A 19,548-nucleotide genomic window follows, 5' to 3' on the forward strand; every position below is an offset into this window, starting at 1 on the left:
CCTTCCGGCGCCCCCCCCCCCCCCTTTTGCACATTTCTGGATCCGCCCCTGATATTATTCTCTTTAGGCCCCAGCCTATATAGTAGAGCAAGATTACTGCATGTGAACAAGGAGATACACTCACTGAAAGAACTCAATGAACATTTTCTTTTTTTTTTCCCATGAGATAATTTCATCTAAAAGTTTCCCAAAATTAAATATTCAGTTATTTTAATTTATTATTATATAAATGTTTTTCACTTGTTTGTCATTACAATACATGAAATGTACAGTCTTGTCTTATTCTGGATGCACATTCACAGAAAGGAATTCATGAGGTCCAAGTAAAAAAGAAATGATTTACTGTTTATATACTTTGAAGCAAAAGAAATTTTGATTTCAAGATATTGCAAAGTGAGGAAATGGATAATACTGCAAGTATATTAGTAAGTAGAGAGAAAATTGCTATTATGCTAGAGCTCCTTTGCACTAATTGTAGTTCTTCAATTGTGCATTTTTGATAAAAGCACTTTAGTACACATGTTGAAAATGTCAAATTTGGTTTGAGCCATTATGAAATTGACCCAGGATGACCTCAATACAGTAGCTATTTGTTTTCAAAATGGCTACCAACTTCGAATATGTATAGTAATTAAATTTGTTGGCAATAATATAGTATTGATGCTGGAGCAAATGGAAAGGAAAGATTTCAGTTCCAAAATGGATTAATAAAGATTAAGATTTTTTTTTATTTTCATCATTTCCAGAAAGTACAAAACATTCTATTTTCTTGACTTTCTCCCACTCTCCAAAATGTTTAAAGAAAATTACCATTTTTAAAATTTTCATAAACTAGTACAGTAGAACCCCTCATTTACGTATGACAGGGGCCCAGAGCTGTTCGTAAATGCGGGTATTCGTAAAATCAGGGTTGACCCAAATTCCTATATATTTGCACTGGTACTACTTACACTGGCATAAACTTGGCCTACAGGCCAACGCAGCTAAGTCTGAGGGGGCCTAGGCCCACAGTATGCAGCTTCTAAGCATTCTGATCCCACTACAGGCCAAACACAAATTTGTTTTTATCCGACATTTATCTTCTTAAATACCTAGATTGTGGATTTTACTCCAACACAACTTCCATAGATACTTGTTTATTATATATATTGATCATTCAATAAAACAATCAAGCACTATGTTGACTTTTAAAGCTGAAAACGATGTTGGAAAGAGAAGTAAAATTTGTCGCATGCACATGTGTGAAGCCATAAAAAACACCGACTTTGAAGAGGCCCGTTAGAGGGCCTCCTTCACTTGAGAATTACATAGTACTGTATAGTATGGTGCGTTGTGTTGTATGCATGCTAATAACAGTTACAATTTGAGCGGATTTTTTTTTTTTAATCTTTCACTTAAATTTTTATGATGTCATCACCTTTATCTTACATTCGTAAAATCGGGAATTCGTAAAATCCGGGTTCGTAAATGAGGGTTTCTACTGTATAATCCTGTTAACCCAGGGTCCCCTTGCCTATGTTTTGTGCTGTCATGAAAATTACGTTATTAGGAAATTGAGGTGGACCCTGATGACCCCCATCAGGTAATAGAGCATGATTACAGTGAACTGCATGGCACACAAGGAGACAGTTCAGATATCTTCCAAAGAGCGTCATTACAGTAGTTCTTGAATGCTCCGAAAATGTACTGACTGCTATTTCCATATTGGACAAATAAAATTGAACCTGAATCTGAATCAATGCACGTATAATACAAGACACTTTTTTTTATAAGAACTCAGTAAAATATTGCCAGGGATGAGTGTTCTTATTTTTTTGCCAATTTCAGGCTCAAAATGTTCTTATTTTGTTCTTATTTTACACTGTACTGTACAGTACAACCAGTAACCCGGCTTTTTGGCAGAAAGATACAGGAACTGTATGAGAATAGCTTATTTGAATGGTAAAATATGTATTTCAGCAGAAGCTTAGTTGACGATTGTGTGTCATTCCCTGATGAAACTTCAGATTACAGTACATCACATCTGAACACATTAATGGAGTAGATATACTGTAATGTTGGTATAACCTTTTTAAATATTAATGCTTTACTGCATGTGACTAGCTTGATTTGTTGTTGGTTTTTTTTTAAATTGACATTACTTTACCTCCGCCTCAATTTGTTCCTATTTTGTTGTTATTTTGTAAGCAATTTCAGGTTCGGTATTCTTATAGGTGTTCCTATAAAAACAGTGTATTACCCATTTTCAAATGGAGAGTAGTATGATAGATTAGAATCAGACACCCAGAAGTCTCCATGGATCATTGCACATACTATGGTTACTTCCAAATTCATTTTTTATGCCGCTTTCTCAATAATGTTAGTTATACAGTACTGATATTATATTTTTAATATAAAATACAGTAATGCATATTGCCAAGACCTCTAGGCGTTTCACATAGCATTACCTCGGTTGTTCGAACAAATGCCATGGAATTGGAACACATACTCAGCTCCCTGAGGGAGTATTCCGTAATGTTGCAGCTAGCAATCAGTGCATTGACGTTTAAAATTAGGTAATTTAAGGTCATTTGAGGTCGTATGATATCAAATAATGTTGTAAAATCATATATACCCCACTGTACAGTGCTTGTTTTCATAGATTAAAGACTGATAACGCACATGAACAATAAAGTCACCATTTGTACAGTTACATGTTTAATATCGATACCAATTTAGTGTACACCAGGTTAAGTGAGGTCAGTGAAGGTTAAAACAAAAGTATTACTTAAAAAAAGAATATAAATTGTCCAGTTGCCCATTACTGTATCTGCATCATTTGTATTTTATACATCAGATATGACTCTACATTATTAAGTTAGATTGTATTCACCTTGTAGATTTTTATAATATCACACCATTTAGCATAATCGCTTTTCCTGCACCATTAATCATGGAATAATATTTTCATTTCCATTCTGATTCCCAATTGACAATAAATGTCAAATGTATATAAATTCTGGCACCAATTGATCTCAGTTAAAAACGTTCTAAATATTTAGAACAATTTATTTGAATGGTATGATATTTATTATTAGGAATTTTGATTGATTGTAACAAGTGTGTAGCATTCTGACTTTAAATTTATGTGAAATATCCTGTTGAAAAATGTACTTAACAATTTCAACATAATCTTAGAAGATGCCCACGAGGGATAGCGTTAACATTGAAGCCGTGTAATTTCCGAATCTGATTGGTTGTTGCCTAATTGAGTTGAGAAATCATCCATCGGAATGCTAGGATTTTAGTGGTACTATTTATTTCATTCAACTTTATTTCACAAGGGTGACCATGTACAGTATAACCATTGAGATAGAAATACAACCATGGTGCATGAATCTGATTTAAAGGGGCTTGCCAAAAGAAAAAAGAGGCTAGAGAAGCCAGAAAAACAACTACCATTTGATCTACCGGTAATGATTACAAAATACGACAAAGCGGCGGCTGTGGAAGAAATAGACTCCGATTATTGCAAATTTTAAAATACCAATTTTATTATATTTTGGAGTAGAATTGAGTAGTTTAGTGGTTAAGATCCTTGCCTTCCAATCCAAATTTTAAATTCATATCAAGGTAACTGGATTTTATTTACAACTGAAAAAAACTCCACTTTCTAAACCTCATGATGATAGCTTCTGTAGTGCATGTATTTGCATCTTGTGTCTATATCTTTGTGAAATGATTGTCACTTAGAAGAGTGATTGTTTGGCCTTTGCCTATAAAAATGAATCATAAAATATTATAATAACAAAATGAAAATAGAGTACATTACAGAAAAAAAATATAAAATCACAACATGCTGGTATCTAACAAAATTCTATGTCTATTATCCTTGATGCAATAAGAGTTTATGATATACTTAAAATTTTATTATAGTAATTCCCAAAAAATGTTTTAGCTTTAATAATTTCAGCTTATATTTTAATGAATTTTGTTAATGAAGGTTTCAATCAAGTCAAACATTGATTGTTCTACCTACGTACTTTATTTTCAGGATTACAGTAAATAAATAAAAAACTACCCTTTGAATTATTCTATTAAAACATTTTTTTTCCTATTCCAATGGTTTAAAATAAAAACTTCTACTTTTGAATGAGCTGTGACATAATGGTTGAAATGCTTGACTTTTAATTCTAAAATCCTGGTTTCAAATCCTACCATACCAAAATTTTATCTCATGACTAAAAAAACAACTCCACTTATTAGAAGACTTAGTTTATGCATAGAAAATAGAATTCTCTATGGTTTATAAACATCTTCCATTCTATAATTCGGAAAATCTAGAGTGGTTTATGAGCATCTTCCATTCTATAATTGGGAATTTTACTTGCTGTTGGATGTGTAAGGATTAATTAAAAAATTCGATACAAAATATGCAATTAAAATATTAAATTCTATTATTGAAATTTATTACTTTATTATTATTATTATTATTATTATTATTATTAATCAACTAAGTACTGTAATTACTTCAATAAGGTAATTGTATCGTAATTTTTAGTTAGAATATAATTTTGTACCTCTAGCATTTCAGAGAGATGTCTGTAGGTAAAGTGCAGAGCATTAATACCCATGAAATGTCAGACTTAACGACCAATCAGAATGTAGTGTATGTCCCATAAACATACAATTTTACGAATGCTGTTTAAGGTACTTAGACGAGACACTTTTTTATTCCTTGTTTCGTGTACTTATTTTTTTTACAGATTATCCGAGGAGGGCACAATAAAAAAAAATATAATTTTGTTTCCCTATTTAGCAAATAGTTTTGCCAAAATCATCCAGACGGAGGAGAAAATAAAAATAAAATTTTATTGGTGAATGTAAAATAGGATGTTTAAATACTTCAAATTTATATAATTATGAAGAAATATACATATCTTATCTTTGGAGACTTCAAGTCAGCGGAGGGCTTAATAATAATTAAAAGAACTTTTATTTTTTTTCTCAAATTTCCACTTTTTTGTGGCGGCAGGTACTCTAATTGGCCAAAAATAAAATTTTGTTTTTATTCGAAATCGTCAGTATTTGCAGTCGGCGGGTTCGCTAAACAATGTATAAAAAAGTCTCGCCTTGGCAACAACATCAAAGGGAGAGGGCTTAGTGGAATGATCCATTGAAATTGACCGCATGGGATTTGAACCTGTGACCTTAAAGGTCAGACGTTTTAGGGTCAGTGCACCAGTCACTTGTATGAAGTATAGCAGTTGAAACATTTAGTAAAATTTACATTATTATGGTACAGTACTGTAGTTTTTTGTAAAATGAGTGTTTTATTTAACCTAAAAAGAGAATATCCTGATTTTTGTTTTATTTTTGTAACCTAGAAAATGTACAGTGCCTTTGCATGCCTCTAGTATGCAAACAAATAGAACTTGTAAAATTCAGCAAAGAGAAATGAATAAATTACATTTACTGATGTTCACATTGCTTAAAGCGCATCACATGATCAACTGAAATCAATAACTGCAGATTTATATGATACCTTCCCACAATGCATCACAGCTTAAATTTAATTTGTTTGATGATGCTGTACATGATCTAGGACATAAATTAAAATATTGTGACATTTACACTAAGATTTACATGGAGTTTGAGAAAGATAACGCAAACCATTGTATTATTGTAATAAGATTACAAACCATGAACAAATCTTTAAAAATTTTAATGTAGTAACAAATTGGTTGTCAGAGAAGTAAATAATATTAATGGATATTATGTTGTCATACAATATTGTCTCAGTTTCATATTGTTTAAATATCTATACAATTTTGTCATTTCTAATTTATGTGTTTGACTTTCATTTTGTAAAGTTCAGTTGTCTATTTTGATTACATTTCTGATTTACTATTTTAAATGTACTTACTGTACTATCAAAATTCTTTAACTGAGTACTGTACCAGCCTAATTAGGAGTCAGTGAAAAGAATAGGAATGGTGATATAAATTGGTGAGAAAAAATGGTGTGTCTAATAAATTTGCGGGAAAATATATGGGGATGAGTAAACTTGTCACCAGCAATGGGGCAGTACTTTGCATTGCTTCTGTCAAGTGTGAGTTTTCTCGTCTGCTTTTTGCAGATGTTGGTATATTTGGTCAGAGAGCAGCCCCACTCGTGCAATCGAGTGTATCTGCAGGCAACATAACACAACAAACATACATATGTTATTTGTACGTTATCGTCTAGGTGTATCTCCTCCAAACAATTATTTGTTACGTCTGTAGTTACAGTATATAACAATAAAGTAATAAACGCTAAAATATTACCTCGATTTTGATGAGTATAATCATCCCTAGCGCCCTCGGGAACACCCTGTGGGACGAATATACTCGTCGCTGGCAGCCTACAACCTACAGTAATAATGCAGTAGAGGCCTCTGCATTTTGCAGTAATATATATTGTACTGTAGTAGACATGTGATTTTATATTTCTTTTTTATAATAATAAATAAAATGTCTACATGAGTCCATCCATGCACGGCTTCACATAGCCAATCACATCATACGCAGCTCCGGATAAATTCTAAAAAGCATGGTGCAAGAATGAATGAAGAGCCTTGACAAATAATGTTACAGAGTAGGAGGTCGTGTCCAGGAGCCAGGATATTCCCGATGGAGGAGAGCTTGCAGTGAAGCAAAGCCAACAGTATTACAGTAGCTGTGGCCACTCTTGATTTGCCAGGTGGCTACCAACCCCTTCATGCGATATATGGCAACAATGTCAAAAATAATATTCTAGAAGCATAGGCAATAAACATTTTAAGAGATAAAAAAAATGGTTCAGTCCATTTTAAAATATACAAAAAGTACAATTCTCTATAAATTTACAGTATCTCCCTCTTTCCCCCTTACCACCCTGGTACCACCACAGCAGTGAGTTTTAAGTGTATGTGGATGTGTTGATGTCAGGGACGTAGCCAGTATTTTGAAAGGGGGGGAGCCGACCTCGACGGGGTCCAGGGGGACGAGCCCCCCCTATGTGAAGTAGCGCACTCTGAACGTTTTAAGGACTGTTTTGAGAGGATAAAGTGAAAATTGCATTAGATGCATCATAAATAATATAAGTAGGCCCAACAATAATTATAATGAATCAACAGTGGCGGATCCAGGAATTTGAAAGGAGGGACATTCACAGACTGAGAAACCAACCACTTCAGCCCCACCATAGTTGGGACTGAGGTAAGAAAATTTATGATTAGGGCACCTCTAGGTGACCGGAAATTACACTCTCATACTTAAATTTGAATATATTTTCCTTTTTTTTTTCTTAAAAAAACAAAATGCTTAAACAAAATAGTCATAATCACGAAAAATGGGCATGAAAACCCAGATCACATCCTAAAAAGAAATTTATGCACCCTCTCCTCAGTAGTCGCAATGCATACTCGGAGTCAGGTGCCGACTTGATGCAGTTTAATGTCATACCGAGGGAACGGCGAAGATCTGTTTTGAAAGGTGGAGGGGGAAGACATTTTGTGAATCGACACCCACCTCAGACTCACCATGGTTGGAGCTGAAGTGCGAAAGTGTGAGGAAATAGTACCTCTAGGTGGCTAAAAACGACACTTTTAATAAAATTCATTATCATCATATCACCATTAGTCCAAATGAAGTGCCAAAAAGATTCTCATGGTCTCTTATCAGGGATTTTCGGCAACCATAGAGATCTTATTAATGTGTGTGATATACCATAGAAAACAAAGCTTAAAAACATTGTTTTTGAGTTTGTACTTTACATGGATATATCCCTGGTTGATGTTGCTGAATTTAATGAAATGTAAGAAACTATACAGTGCATGCATAGAGAGTTAATCTGGAAAATTCATCATTGATTAATGCCAACCCAATATTATAACACAAACCTGTGGGACTTGCACTAAAAGTTATTAGTGATTCATCCATGTATGATTTCTGTATATGTGATTTAAGTGAATAGCAACAAGTAATTTACAGTAAGCAAATGAGCTAGAAATTTGTCATTGATTACAATATTCTGGCTACTGTTTCCTAACTTAATATGCGCATTTTCATATGGTTAGTGACATAGTAGTAGTGAGTGCGCTTCTTCGTATTCAGGACATAATCATAGATTGAGTTAATTTTCACATTGTGATATATGGGGATATAGTGTTGCTACTTCACCATTTGTTGTATTTGCATAGAAAGCACGAAGATAATTCCAAGTATATCCGGGTCGATATTTTACTCTTGCTGTGCTGTGTTACCCCAAGTAGACATTCCTACGCAGGTGTAATGTGTGAACTCAATGGAAGCCTCATCGGCAGTGGCATGTTTAAGACTCTTAAAATGGGGGGGGATGATGACGAAGAAGTGGGGGAACTTGATGGTTAGGTAAGGGGTGCTAGCTCACAAAATAAGGTGATGTGAAGTGATTTTTAAACTATTTTGTGGGGGGTGGGATGCGACCCCTAGATATGCCACTGCACTTTAGAAAAAAACCCATCATTGACATGACATTGTAATCAGTGTGTGTATTCGCTACATTATGTGAGATCAAAGAAAAAAATAAGATGCATTTGCCCATATTCATAACTACTGTACTTGTATTGTGTGTAATGTTCAGGGGAAATACTTCGTAATTGACCCTTCATTCCTTAGGGTAGGGTCCACATCTTCTCTTTGAATATTTTCATTCTAGGAAATATGGTGCAGTTACCAGTGTTGCACAGATGAATCGAAAGTAGGAAATCACTGTTACAAATTTATTAAAGCGAAGGGATGACGGTGGTCTCTTGAGGGATGTGAATCCAATGTGATGGGCCACCGTTAGACATACCAATTAATAAATAGTTAACATACAGTACTACTATAGTCAGTACGATAAGCACAAAATGAAACTGGTAGCATTTTTAAGACTAGGGCTTAACAGTAGATTTTATTGCACCTGAATGACCACCAGAATATGGCACAGTAACCAGTGACTTTATTTCAAATTGGCGGTCAGTAACATGAGAGTGGGGACAGGCAGGGCTTGTCATAGGCATTGATGAGAAAATGACATCATTTTCAATGACTACTCAATTGGCACTTTACACAACAGGATGGGAAGATGGGTGGATGTTGGTTCTGTGCTCATCAGAGTGTGAAGGCCACAGTAAACACCGGATTTAACCCAAATTGCTGCTGTCAACGGCTCCCCCTCCTCTTGCGTAAACTGCCTAATAACTGTTTAAAATGGCCATACAGAAAAGGTTTTAGCTTATGGAAGTTTCGCATCAGGTCTCATTTTGGGCCTTGGACCAAACACCAACAATGAGGACTCTGGCAGCTATGTGCCACCTCGTCCCATCCCTCGGCTCCCCCCTCCCCATTTACTTACTGCACTTACGGCACCACAAGCAACAACTGCTGGAATGGTGCCATATTTATTTATTTATTTATTCACGGTATAAAAATATAACACCAAAACAGGCAGCCCGTAGGCTGAAATCCTTGGTTTACAACAAAAATATATATATATATGTTATAAATATCAGAAAAAATTACACCAAAGGTAGCAACAATACAAAAAAAGAAATTTATCAAATTCACAATCCAATTAAACTATATAAATGATTGATTGATCGATTGATTGAATGGTGGTGGCTTGCTCTGAAGTGTATACCCAGATGTTGTATTTAATTTAAGACACACTTCTGATAAAAGTTTAATGGCTGGATTTTTTATACAGTAATGCGGTACAGTACTTCTTTCATACAAAATATGTCGATTAGCAATTAAATCATATTTCTTTTATTCATAATTGAATTACTCAGTGACCCCTTTACAAGGTACATCCTTAGACACTAGGTTATCATATTTCACAGACCATCACGGAGGAAAACGTGACCTAATTAAAGCAAATAACTTATTAACACTTTGTCTATATTGATAAATTAATTGCAGGTCAGTTCTAGGTGTGAAACGTACAGTACATACTTATGTTTTAAAACTGCTCCTGGGGTTAAAATTAACATTTAAATTATTGCTTATTAAATTGTTGCTATATATTTATTTGATAATTATTTGGTATAAAATTCAATTGAGCTACCTGTATGTATTAGTAATAATGATAATAATTATATTTCAAATTTTTGCAATAAAAATAGGATTCCAGAGAGTGCATTTGTCAACTATTCAGAGTTTTGGAGTGGGGTGAGGGTTGGATGAATAGTATGAGAGGATAATTGAGTATTTTTAATATTTGATCAAGGAAACTAAGTGAATACTGTTGCAAATAAAACTAATGAATTGAAAGTACATGTAAAACTTTTTTTTTAATCAAAACATTAATGAAATGCTTTGAAATTAAAGAATGAATTCTTCTTTAGAGTGTATACTTTATTGTAAAAAAATGTTTTCTAACTTTTGCTAAATCATATCTGGCTTTTAGTCACTTGGTCATAATCATGTACTATACATATTCCATAATGTTTAAAACCTTTTTGTTTACAATGAATACTTTGCCTATAATACAAGTGTACAGTATTATTTAGTACCATACCTGTACATAGATGTGATGCAGTGTAAGAAGCATTACCATTTTTATACCAATATTCAGTGATATCAAGGGGAAGGCTGAAAACCACGTTTTCCACTTGATAAGGCTGGCAATATCACAGAGGATACGACTCAGATGTTTTATTGGCGTCACTAGCTTATATAGTAGCACACAATGGCACTGGTAGAATATTTATTTGCTTTATCAACGCATGGTTTGAGTATTACATTTGAGTCAGTCTTTTTAAGTTGCCAATTTTGGGCATAAAGTAAACACTGATATCACGACAAAAGCATATCTGACAGTCACAATGTACAAAAAATCAGTCATTTCCAGTCCAGTTCAAAGTGTCCTAGCGCACACAAGACAGATGTGTACTGTACCTCTGGTTTTAAGCCCTTTACAGAGAAGTTTCGGTTCTAATCGTCCAACTGAACCCTGGGCAAGGAGAGTCTTGAATCCACACTATCACAATGGCAGATTTTGTAAACAATTTTTGTTGTAAAGCTTATCAGAAAATTACTATGCTAAATAGTAAAAATCAATCAAATACGAACTCAAGTTATTGAAGGTACTAAAGGTTTCAGGAGGATTTAGCCCTTGAACACCAGGGGCTCTTCCCTGAGACTCATTTTGATTTGATTTATTCAATATCTTTTGAATTACATACAGACATAGAATATCTCGTTGATATACGAAAAATAGGCAAAAAACGAAAAGAGATATTAGGATAACCCTCTAAGTCCCTTTTAGGGACTTATTTCCAGAGGGGTCAGTTTGCACATTCGCACCCCTCCCCCCTTCTCCCACCCTTTCTTTCTTACCAGGCTGGATCCGCCCTAAAGGCTCTAGCTAGCAGCACCCTTGCCTTAATGATCACCCACTCCGTAAACATTGGCACGCCCAAGCTGTTATTTAAAGGATTTCATTGCAATTGGTTATTACATAGTTATTATTATTTGAAGAGGAAAAAGTCACTGAACAATTAAGTAGCGTGAATGGAGATACACCAGTACAGTATATAAAATAGTGTAATTCATCTTTTTTTTAAGAATCACACAGTCAATAACACTCTATAGTAGTTATGCTGTAAGTTGTGTAAGTTTCTGTGATTATAAATAACAATGAAACTCAATCTTGTACTTTATGGTAAAGTCAAAGACTATGTACCAGCCTGACATGTGACACCAATGTTTGTTATTGAGTTATCATACAGTATTGGTCACGGTTCACCTCCATTGGCCCACTACTTCCTTGTTTAGTGACTCATTGCTTGTATTATTGTTCAGCCTACTTTCTTATCAGTTTTTATCCCAACTGCCCGATTACGAAACTCATACGGTTCTGGTAAGTCATGGTGTATGGAGGCTGTACAGAAGCAGCTCAAAATACAACACTTTGCTGTCCAATGTTCAAGTGACCGTGTATTTGTGGCTGTTTTACCATTTCTGTACATAAGGCCTATATGTGTGACTGTCTCTGGGTTTGCTGACACTCTGGTTTAACCATATTTTTTACTTGTCAAGATTTGAATCCTGGATTTATATGTGGAATGCAGTGAAAATTTTGTTTGTTGGATTTTTGTACTGTACATTATGCTCATGGGTTGGTTTGATATTATCAAAGGTAGGCAGCCCCAAGGAGTAATAGTTTACACCTCTTTGGACAGACACAGTTTATACCTAGTGTGGAATATTATATTGTATCTCTTATACTGAAAGTAATATAAACTACTGTAAATTCTATAGCTGTGATTATTGGTATTATGTGCCTTTTTATTCAATAGAGACAGACAATCTTTTCTTTGAACAGGCCCATGGGTCTCATTGTGTATACCTGTCATGCTAAAATGATGGACAAATACCATTGAAGTATTGCATTTTTACAGTGATATATTTGTGAATATTATTATGGCTGAATTATATTCCTGCAAATTCCTATAGAATTATGGAGAATCTCTGTAGATCATTCATTCCCAGTTGTCTGCTATACATTACTTAATATCACAACCAGATTAATAATTTTAGTTATATTTAGTATCTATCTTGATAGAACTGAACAATTGGAACTTCCATTAAATACATACCGTTATTATTCAGAATAGACAAAACAACAAATACAAGAGCTGTTCTGAATACCTATAATATTTGTAACAAATGTACTTTTATGTTATGGTTGTAGGTAAGCAGTGGTGGATTCCAATGGGTGGAGGGGAAGCTGTTCAGACCGTCTACATTTTTCAAGGTTATAAAATAAAATTTAAAAAAAGGAAGTTATAATAAAATTTAGGTCTGAAATTGATATTTCCAGCCATCTAGAGGTGCCATAATCATACATTTTCTTACCATGGGGGGACTGAGTTGGTCTATACTCTCCATCTGTGAAAGTCCCTCTCTGGATCCCGTCTATTTCAAGGCCTATAATTTTAACATTGCTTAAGAATTCATTAAAAATGTGACAATTATTTTTTTTTTTATTATTCTGTACTCTTATAGATTCCAGCAAGAGCAACTATGCATCAAAGACATTGCCTTCGACATTTACCAAGACTATGAAGAAGATAACCATGAGAGATAGCCCAGCAAGCCTACAATTTAAGAGCATGACATTAACACGTAAAAAGGCTAAAAAAGCTATACTACCTAATCCCAGTCCACCAAAAAAGGTTATGGAGAAGGTTGGTTGCATTGTTTTGTATTCATTCTCTCTTGTTTAACAGAAGCCCAAAACAACTCTGTCAATGTTACTAAGTAAGAATAAAAAGGAAATATGGTTCTATGTTGATCTGTAGCATGATGTTTGCCTTTCCAGGCAGGTCCAGGCTTTAATCCTATACGAAATGAGGGTTTTCTTAAATTAAAACAAGTCCACTTAATTTTCATCAAGACTTCCTGGTATAATAAGGAGACTTTCGGTGGCTACTGTATATGACCAATGACTAACCTAGTCTACAAAGTCTACTGCCAGAGCGTGCAAAATTACTACGCCCAAGCCTACTACACTCTAGGTGGTAGTTTCGGGCTAGCTCCAACTAAGATAGAACAGGGTACCCAAATCAGCCTGGCCCAAATATATCGTATTTCAATGACCAATGATTCACAAAGGAGCTTAACTTCCACTGCAAACCATCAGTACTGAACTGTCATATTCATTGTCCACTTCCATAGATCAAATTCCAAGAGACTGGTGAGACAGCTCTGATCAGTAAATTTAGTTTACCGATATGTGGTAGCATGATGGTAGGACCCCTACCAATTCTATTGAAAACAAGTAAAGGATCTAGTTTTAACAAAGGCAAAAGCATTTTTGAATGGTTGAAATCAGATAAATACCATCACAGTTCCATCCTATACAGTGTTTCTTATAAATAAATCTTTAAAAATATAATTTGAATAAAAAAAATATATATATATATATAATTTAAAAAAAACAAAACAAAAAAAACCATTTTAAATCTGTGCTAAAAATACTAGCTTATAATATTCTCCAATGATGGCTAAATTTGAGATTATGGTAAAGACAGGGAAAAATATCTGTCGGATTAAATATTTGGCAGATTAAACTGACTTGTTACATTACTATGTAAAAATGATTGATATTCATTGCTTACCACCAGCCTATTAATTTAATGACCTATTAAAAGAACATAGGACAACTTTTTTTCACTACTGTATTGTAGTACTGAATGTTGGAAAAATATTTTCTTGTTACAATCTTCAATTGAAAGCTAATTAGGTAACGTAATGAGGTAGCGATATTAAACAAAAAGAAAGGGAAAAATGAAATGAGAAAAAGGGAAAAGTAAGTAAAAGAGAGGAAAAAAATGGCAACAAATGTTTAAGAAAGAGGAATTGAAAGTATAACAAAAGAAAATAAAAGTAAAAGAAAGGTAAAAAATTAACCTAACAAAAAGGAAAAGAAAGGAAAAAGAACAGTAAGTATATTTCTGAGGATGACCACTTATTTCTGTTCACATTTAAATTCATTGGAAGGAATGTTTCTCAGAAAATGGCAAAAGAATACAGTATTGTTGCAAACAAGAACAGGTTTTCACAAGTAAAGTATACATTATGTCAAGGGAGACTTGCTGGTGCTATACAGAGTTTCTTATTTCACATTAATTGGTAAAAACTTATTAAAGTCTGTGTATTATCTTCATTTACTTTCATATGTTGAAAGTTCTGCAACAGTGTGCAACACTGCAACAGTGTTTATCTATGTTATGTATTTTATTGAGAGGCTGGTAGGAGTGAATACTATATGATACAAATATTAAAATATGCTAAATTGGAAGATTCTGTAGCTATAAATTATCTTTATTGGTAGAATAGTTTCTCTACTCAGCTTTGAATTTTTTTTGTGTTATAGTCCTTTACAGTTAAAGATGTTTCACAGTGGAATGTTTTGCATGTGTTCATTTACTGATCTTGTTCACAGCCACAGAAATCTTATAGCATATAGTACTTATTAATCTTCATGAACAAGTGGGAGTAAAAGTAAACATATATGTTTGTCAAATATAATACAATTTTAATTGGACTGACACACAGTAATGCGTGCTATCACCACTCCTACATACGGTTGCCCAATACCGACAGCGTTTGACCTGCTTTTATTAATCCCACTTAAAATTGTTTGTGTAGGACATCTCATCCAGGAATTCAAATCTAATGTACATATTTTGAATAGGATTTAATTGGCTCGTTTTATTTCTGGATTGTTTATGTCTAATGAACGAGCTTATAAGGTAAACAGTTCCTGCTACATGCTGGTTAAATGGAATATGATCCATTTTCAGTGATTGCCAATACTGGCTGCTACCAGTTGGTGAGGGATTTTTATTGAAGAGTTAAAGATCAATATGGATTTATTTCCATAATTAAATTGTTTGGTTGATCTGTTTAGTTTCTTTGTAGAATGGATAACTCAACAACAATATTTCACTGTTTAAAAATAGTGGGACTCTATCTCTATCAAACAATTGAGTCTTGTTCTAACAGTCAGATTCAAACATTAGCAAATGTGTTGTATAGCCTAATTTTCAAATCTAAAAACATCTCTCACATTATACTAATTCTGTAAAGAAATACAGAACAGGCATTTTTCTTAATAACCTCAACAGGTTTAAATAGGCCTATGAGGAACTACTATATTATATAGTAATAAATAATTTTTACTAATATTTATACAGACAGCATCGTTTATTAATGTTCTTTTTTTACACTACATTTTGGATGAAAATGTTGCTATCAATAGAGTCACATTGGGACATGCTTATCCTTGGGGTGATTACCGGTCAAGGAATTAGTGCTAAGCCAAAGATAGAAAAATAAGTGTTTATGTCGTTGGTGTAATAAATTATCAATTATGATTTACTAATTTGAATGACTAATATATTGATGCAGGTTTGTAAGGCCATGGAGCTGTATGACTCAGTCCCTTAATTCTAGTGGAGGCTACGAGTACCAAGTTCAGTGATGCATAACACTAATAATTGTAATGGAACATCTACTTCATAACTACTTGAAAATTATGATAAATATTGTTTCTTCTTCTGTAGCATGTAATTCTTTGGATACCAGGTTTCATCTGTAACTTCTAATATTCAAGCCTTTGTGTTCACTCCAAGTTCTTCTTAATCTCTTCTCTTCTGCTAAAATATAATTTTTGTTCATCATTACTAGTAATAGGGAACTTTCGATTTGTGCGACGACGCGACGCTGGAACGGAATTACTCATGCGTGGCCGTCTTACCTGGCGTCCTACGTACTCTGCGTACGCAGATTTTGCCAAATTGCGTTCCACAATCTGCTCGACGAGGTGACCTTAACGTTCTCGCATGCGCAGATGACTTTTAGTGACGTCATTACGTTCTACCGTTGGTTACCATTCATTACGCCTGAATGACTTCATAGGCTTTCTGGAATAGGCATTTTAAAATCTAATATTTTACCATCAAAATGTACTAAAAACACAAAAGCTCGCATTATATTAGTTATCGAACACACACTTAATCATCAATTAAAATTTACAATGAAAAAGTAAGATACAACATCTTAATAATTACGTTAGAAATTTGGATCAATGGTTTGTCAGTAAAGAAAATGGCGTCCGGTTGAACGCTTTTTGCAACGATAGCAACGGAGTAGTATCACATGGTGTCGTGACGTAACACTGTAGTACGCTATAGGCCTGATACATATAATAATAATAATAATAGTGTAGTTTTATATAGTGCACATATCCATCTAATGTAAGATGCTCAGGGCGCTTGATATGTGGACTAGGAACTCGACCAAAGACCTTTGCCCCTAAGGGTCCCTTGGTGTCTGTGCTACCCGGTAACCCGGTACCAGCAACTCACGTCGTCCACCACAGGGGCTGTCTGTTCCAGTACACCGGGGTATCCCCCTACTCGTCTTGAAAGATGTACTGGGTTCTTTATAGTGCACACGAGCTATTGTATACACTGGGCCTATGGTTTATAGTCCTTATCCGAGAAGACTTGTTTTACCACCAGAACCATAGGCGAGCGTTCCGTTCGAACCAGCGCTGATATTATGGCTATAGCTTGCGGCGCCCCTGCTAAACGCTCGGCCATTCAACTCACCTCGACACATTAGTTGCCTCATTCCTGTAGCTTTTCTCACCGATTCGAAACTGTGGTTATAGTTTACAGTTGACAATAACTGTTGTTTTACACTGTGGCAGGAAGTTATTCACTGCTTTCGTTTACTGTTAAAACCACCTCCTTCAAAATATACTTGAAATGGTATGTGTAGTACTGTTGTATAGGTTATTTAAAAATGTAAAATGTGTCCTGGTAAAAATTTCCCTCCGGTAGATTGACCTACAGTAAATATGTGATGTGATGGGGGTGGGGGAGTGTGCTTAAGTCCCTGCTGTCCCCCCGCTGGCACTGCCACTGATCTCCTTCCCATGGGGCTATCTTGCAACAAATACATGGATTGTTTTTTAAAACCGAGAAAGACATGATCATCATGCTTGGATATTTAGTGCTACTTACGTTTACCTTAACAACATTAATTCTAGGCTAAGAGGCCTCAAAATGTTATCATTGTACTGTATAATACTAGATGAAGGAAATACTGTTAACAATGCTTTAGCATACAGTAGTACTTTGCTCTATCTGTCTAAATGATTAGAGAGTTGACTTAATATGTGGACTGCTACTGCAAGTGCGTTTTCAAGATAGGCTACTGTACAATACAGTACCAACCATTCTGTTGCTACTCTCTATACACTTTAAAAAAAAATGTTTCCCCTCTTTATAATATAGTTTTCATTAAAAACCCTGTACATATTAAAAACATGTTCATAATGGTTTTGATTAGATCCCTGATTGCTTTCATGTCATTTTATTGAATTTTATTATTAGTTTTTTTATGGAATAAGACAAAAAAACCTAATCAGCCATCCCTTTTAGACACGATTAAAGGGCTAATGTGCTTGTTCTATTATTATGTAAATTCCTCTTATAAGCCTATTTTATGTTTTTGACCTCTTAATATTCTTGGATGAGAACACTTTTAAACATATTGAGTAAACAATTGCCAGTTAACCATACATTTTTGTTTTTTGATTGTATCATAACAATCAAAAGTCAATAAATTTCTTCCACCTCAAGTTATGTACAGTACTAACTGTATTGTACTACTTGTCTCTATAAATAATTTTTTAATAACTGGAAATATTTGACGAATTCAGTTTTGTTTGGTTTCACTTCCTATTGTTGATGGTTTCTACTTCAACATTGAATATATAGATTGCTTTCTACATTTTTTGCTAGCTATTGATGTTTATGTATGATCAATCATATACCGTAAGATCATAAAAAGCAGGATGAAGATGTTTTTTTTTTTGATATATATATTTTTCCCTCAAATGAAACCGACAATGAAAGTACGGTATGGTTGACTGACGTCTTTATGAAAATAAAAATAGCCACTAGCTACAACAAAACATTTTCACACTTGAGTGCTATATTACATGTGTGGATCGATTGATTGATTAATTTGTTTATTTATTTATTTATTTATATTTTTTTCTAATTTTAATGGGTAGTCCTTTCAGCATGGTTGATATGAAGGGGTCCTCTATTATATTGAATTAAGATTTTCTATATTTCACCAAAGTGTACATCTTTTGTTTAAAGTGTAGGATGTATTGAAATATTGTAGAGAGGGAAAGGGAGTCAGATGCTCAAGATGATGCAGGCAACTGATAAAAGTGTTTACTGTAGAAATGAACTTTTCAGTGATTTTAGCTTATTTCTACATTTATGATTTATTTCAGTATAATTTGTTTTATGTTCTTTTGTTATTATTGCCAACGTCCCCAGTGCAATAGCGTGTGCATTCCAGAAGAACTATCAAATTACTTATCCTACCAGACAGTCTCATTTCCATAAGTCTGTCTCCAAGCACTCTTCAAATGCATTCTTTGTAATTGGTCTACAAATTTGGAGTGCATTCCACCAATTTACAACCTTATGAATATCACATATTAAAGCTTTAAGATAGTAGGTTTTAATTTATTATTTATTTCTTATATTTCTAGAATGGATAAAATGTGTTTCACCTTATTTGAAAGTTTTGATTTCTCTGGGTTGACATCACATGCTAACTCTCAAAGAATGATTAAACTATAGATTAAGTTACAAAGTGTAATAAATAAGTTGTAGTATAAGTTATTTATCCTATTATCACCACGTAATCCCCTGGATATTATAAATTAATGGAACAGAGCCATTGTGATAAGGAACAAGTATAAAAAGTATGACTAACACACAGGTCTTTATTCCATGTTTGGATTAACATCAGGTAATGAAAAGTGTTGAAAGAATGAAAGGAAATGAAGTCATGATGGTACTGAAGTATTGATAGCCTTGCTTCAACGGTCTATTTTCTACCTTAAATAGTAATCTGTCGCTTCCTCTAAATCCACTTTACAAATTACAAATCGTACTGAAGTCTGCATGTTTGAATT

The 19,548-nt window shown here is 34.0% G+C and overlaps 1 protein-coding gene across 2 annotated transcripts in view; it reads left to right on the plus strand.

Moving 5' to 3' along the window:
* The window catches only part of LOC117120966 (rap guanine nucleotide exchange factor 1-like), a 49,800-nt gene that overhangs the window by 9,860 nt on the left and 20,392 nt on the right, over positions 1–19,548 (plus strand). Inside the window, exons 1-2 of one of the 2 annotated variants that reach the window (XM_033266068.1) lie at positions 11,868–12,165; positions 13,035–13,216. In XM_033266068.1, coding sequence (XP_033121959.1) covers positions 12,135–12,165; positions 13,035–13,216 — 213 coding nt within the window. In that variant the 5' untranslated portion in view covers positions 11,868–12,134. Of the gene's footprint in view, positions 1–11,867; positions 12,166–13,034; positions 13,217–19,548 lie in introns of those variants that run through there. The other variant, XM_033266067.1, reaches the window with a different exon arrangement.

The sequence above is a fragment of the Anneissia japonica genome, unplaced genomic scaffold (genome assembly GCF_011630105.1).
Source record: "Anneissia japonica isolate Jap-2015-1 unplaced genomic scaffold, ASM1163010v1 scaffold1239_len605302_cov174, whole genome shotgun sequence".
NCBI classification, from domain to species: Eukaryota; Metazoa; Echinodermata; class Crinoidea; order Comatulida; family Comatulidae; genus Anneissia; species Anneissia japonica.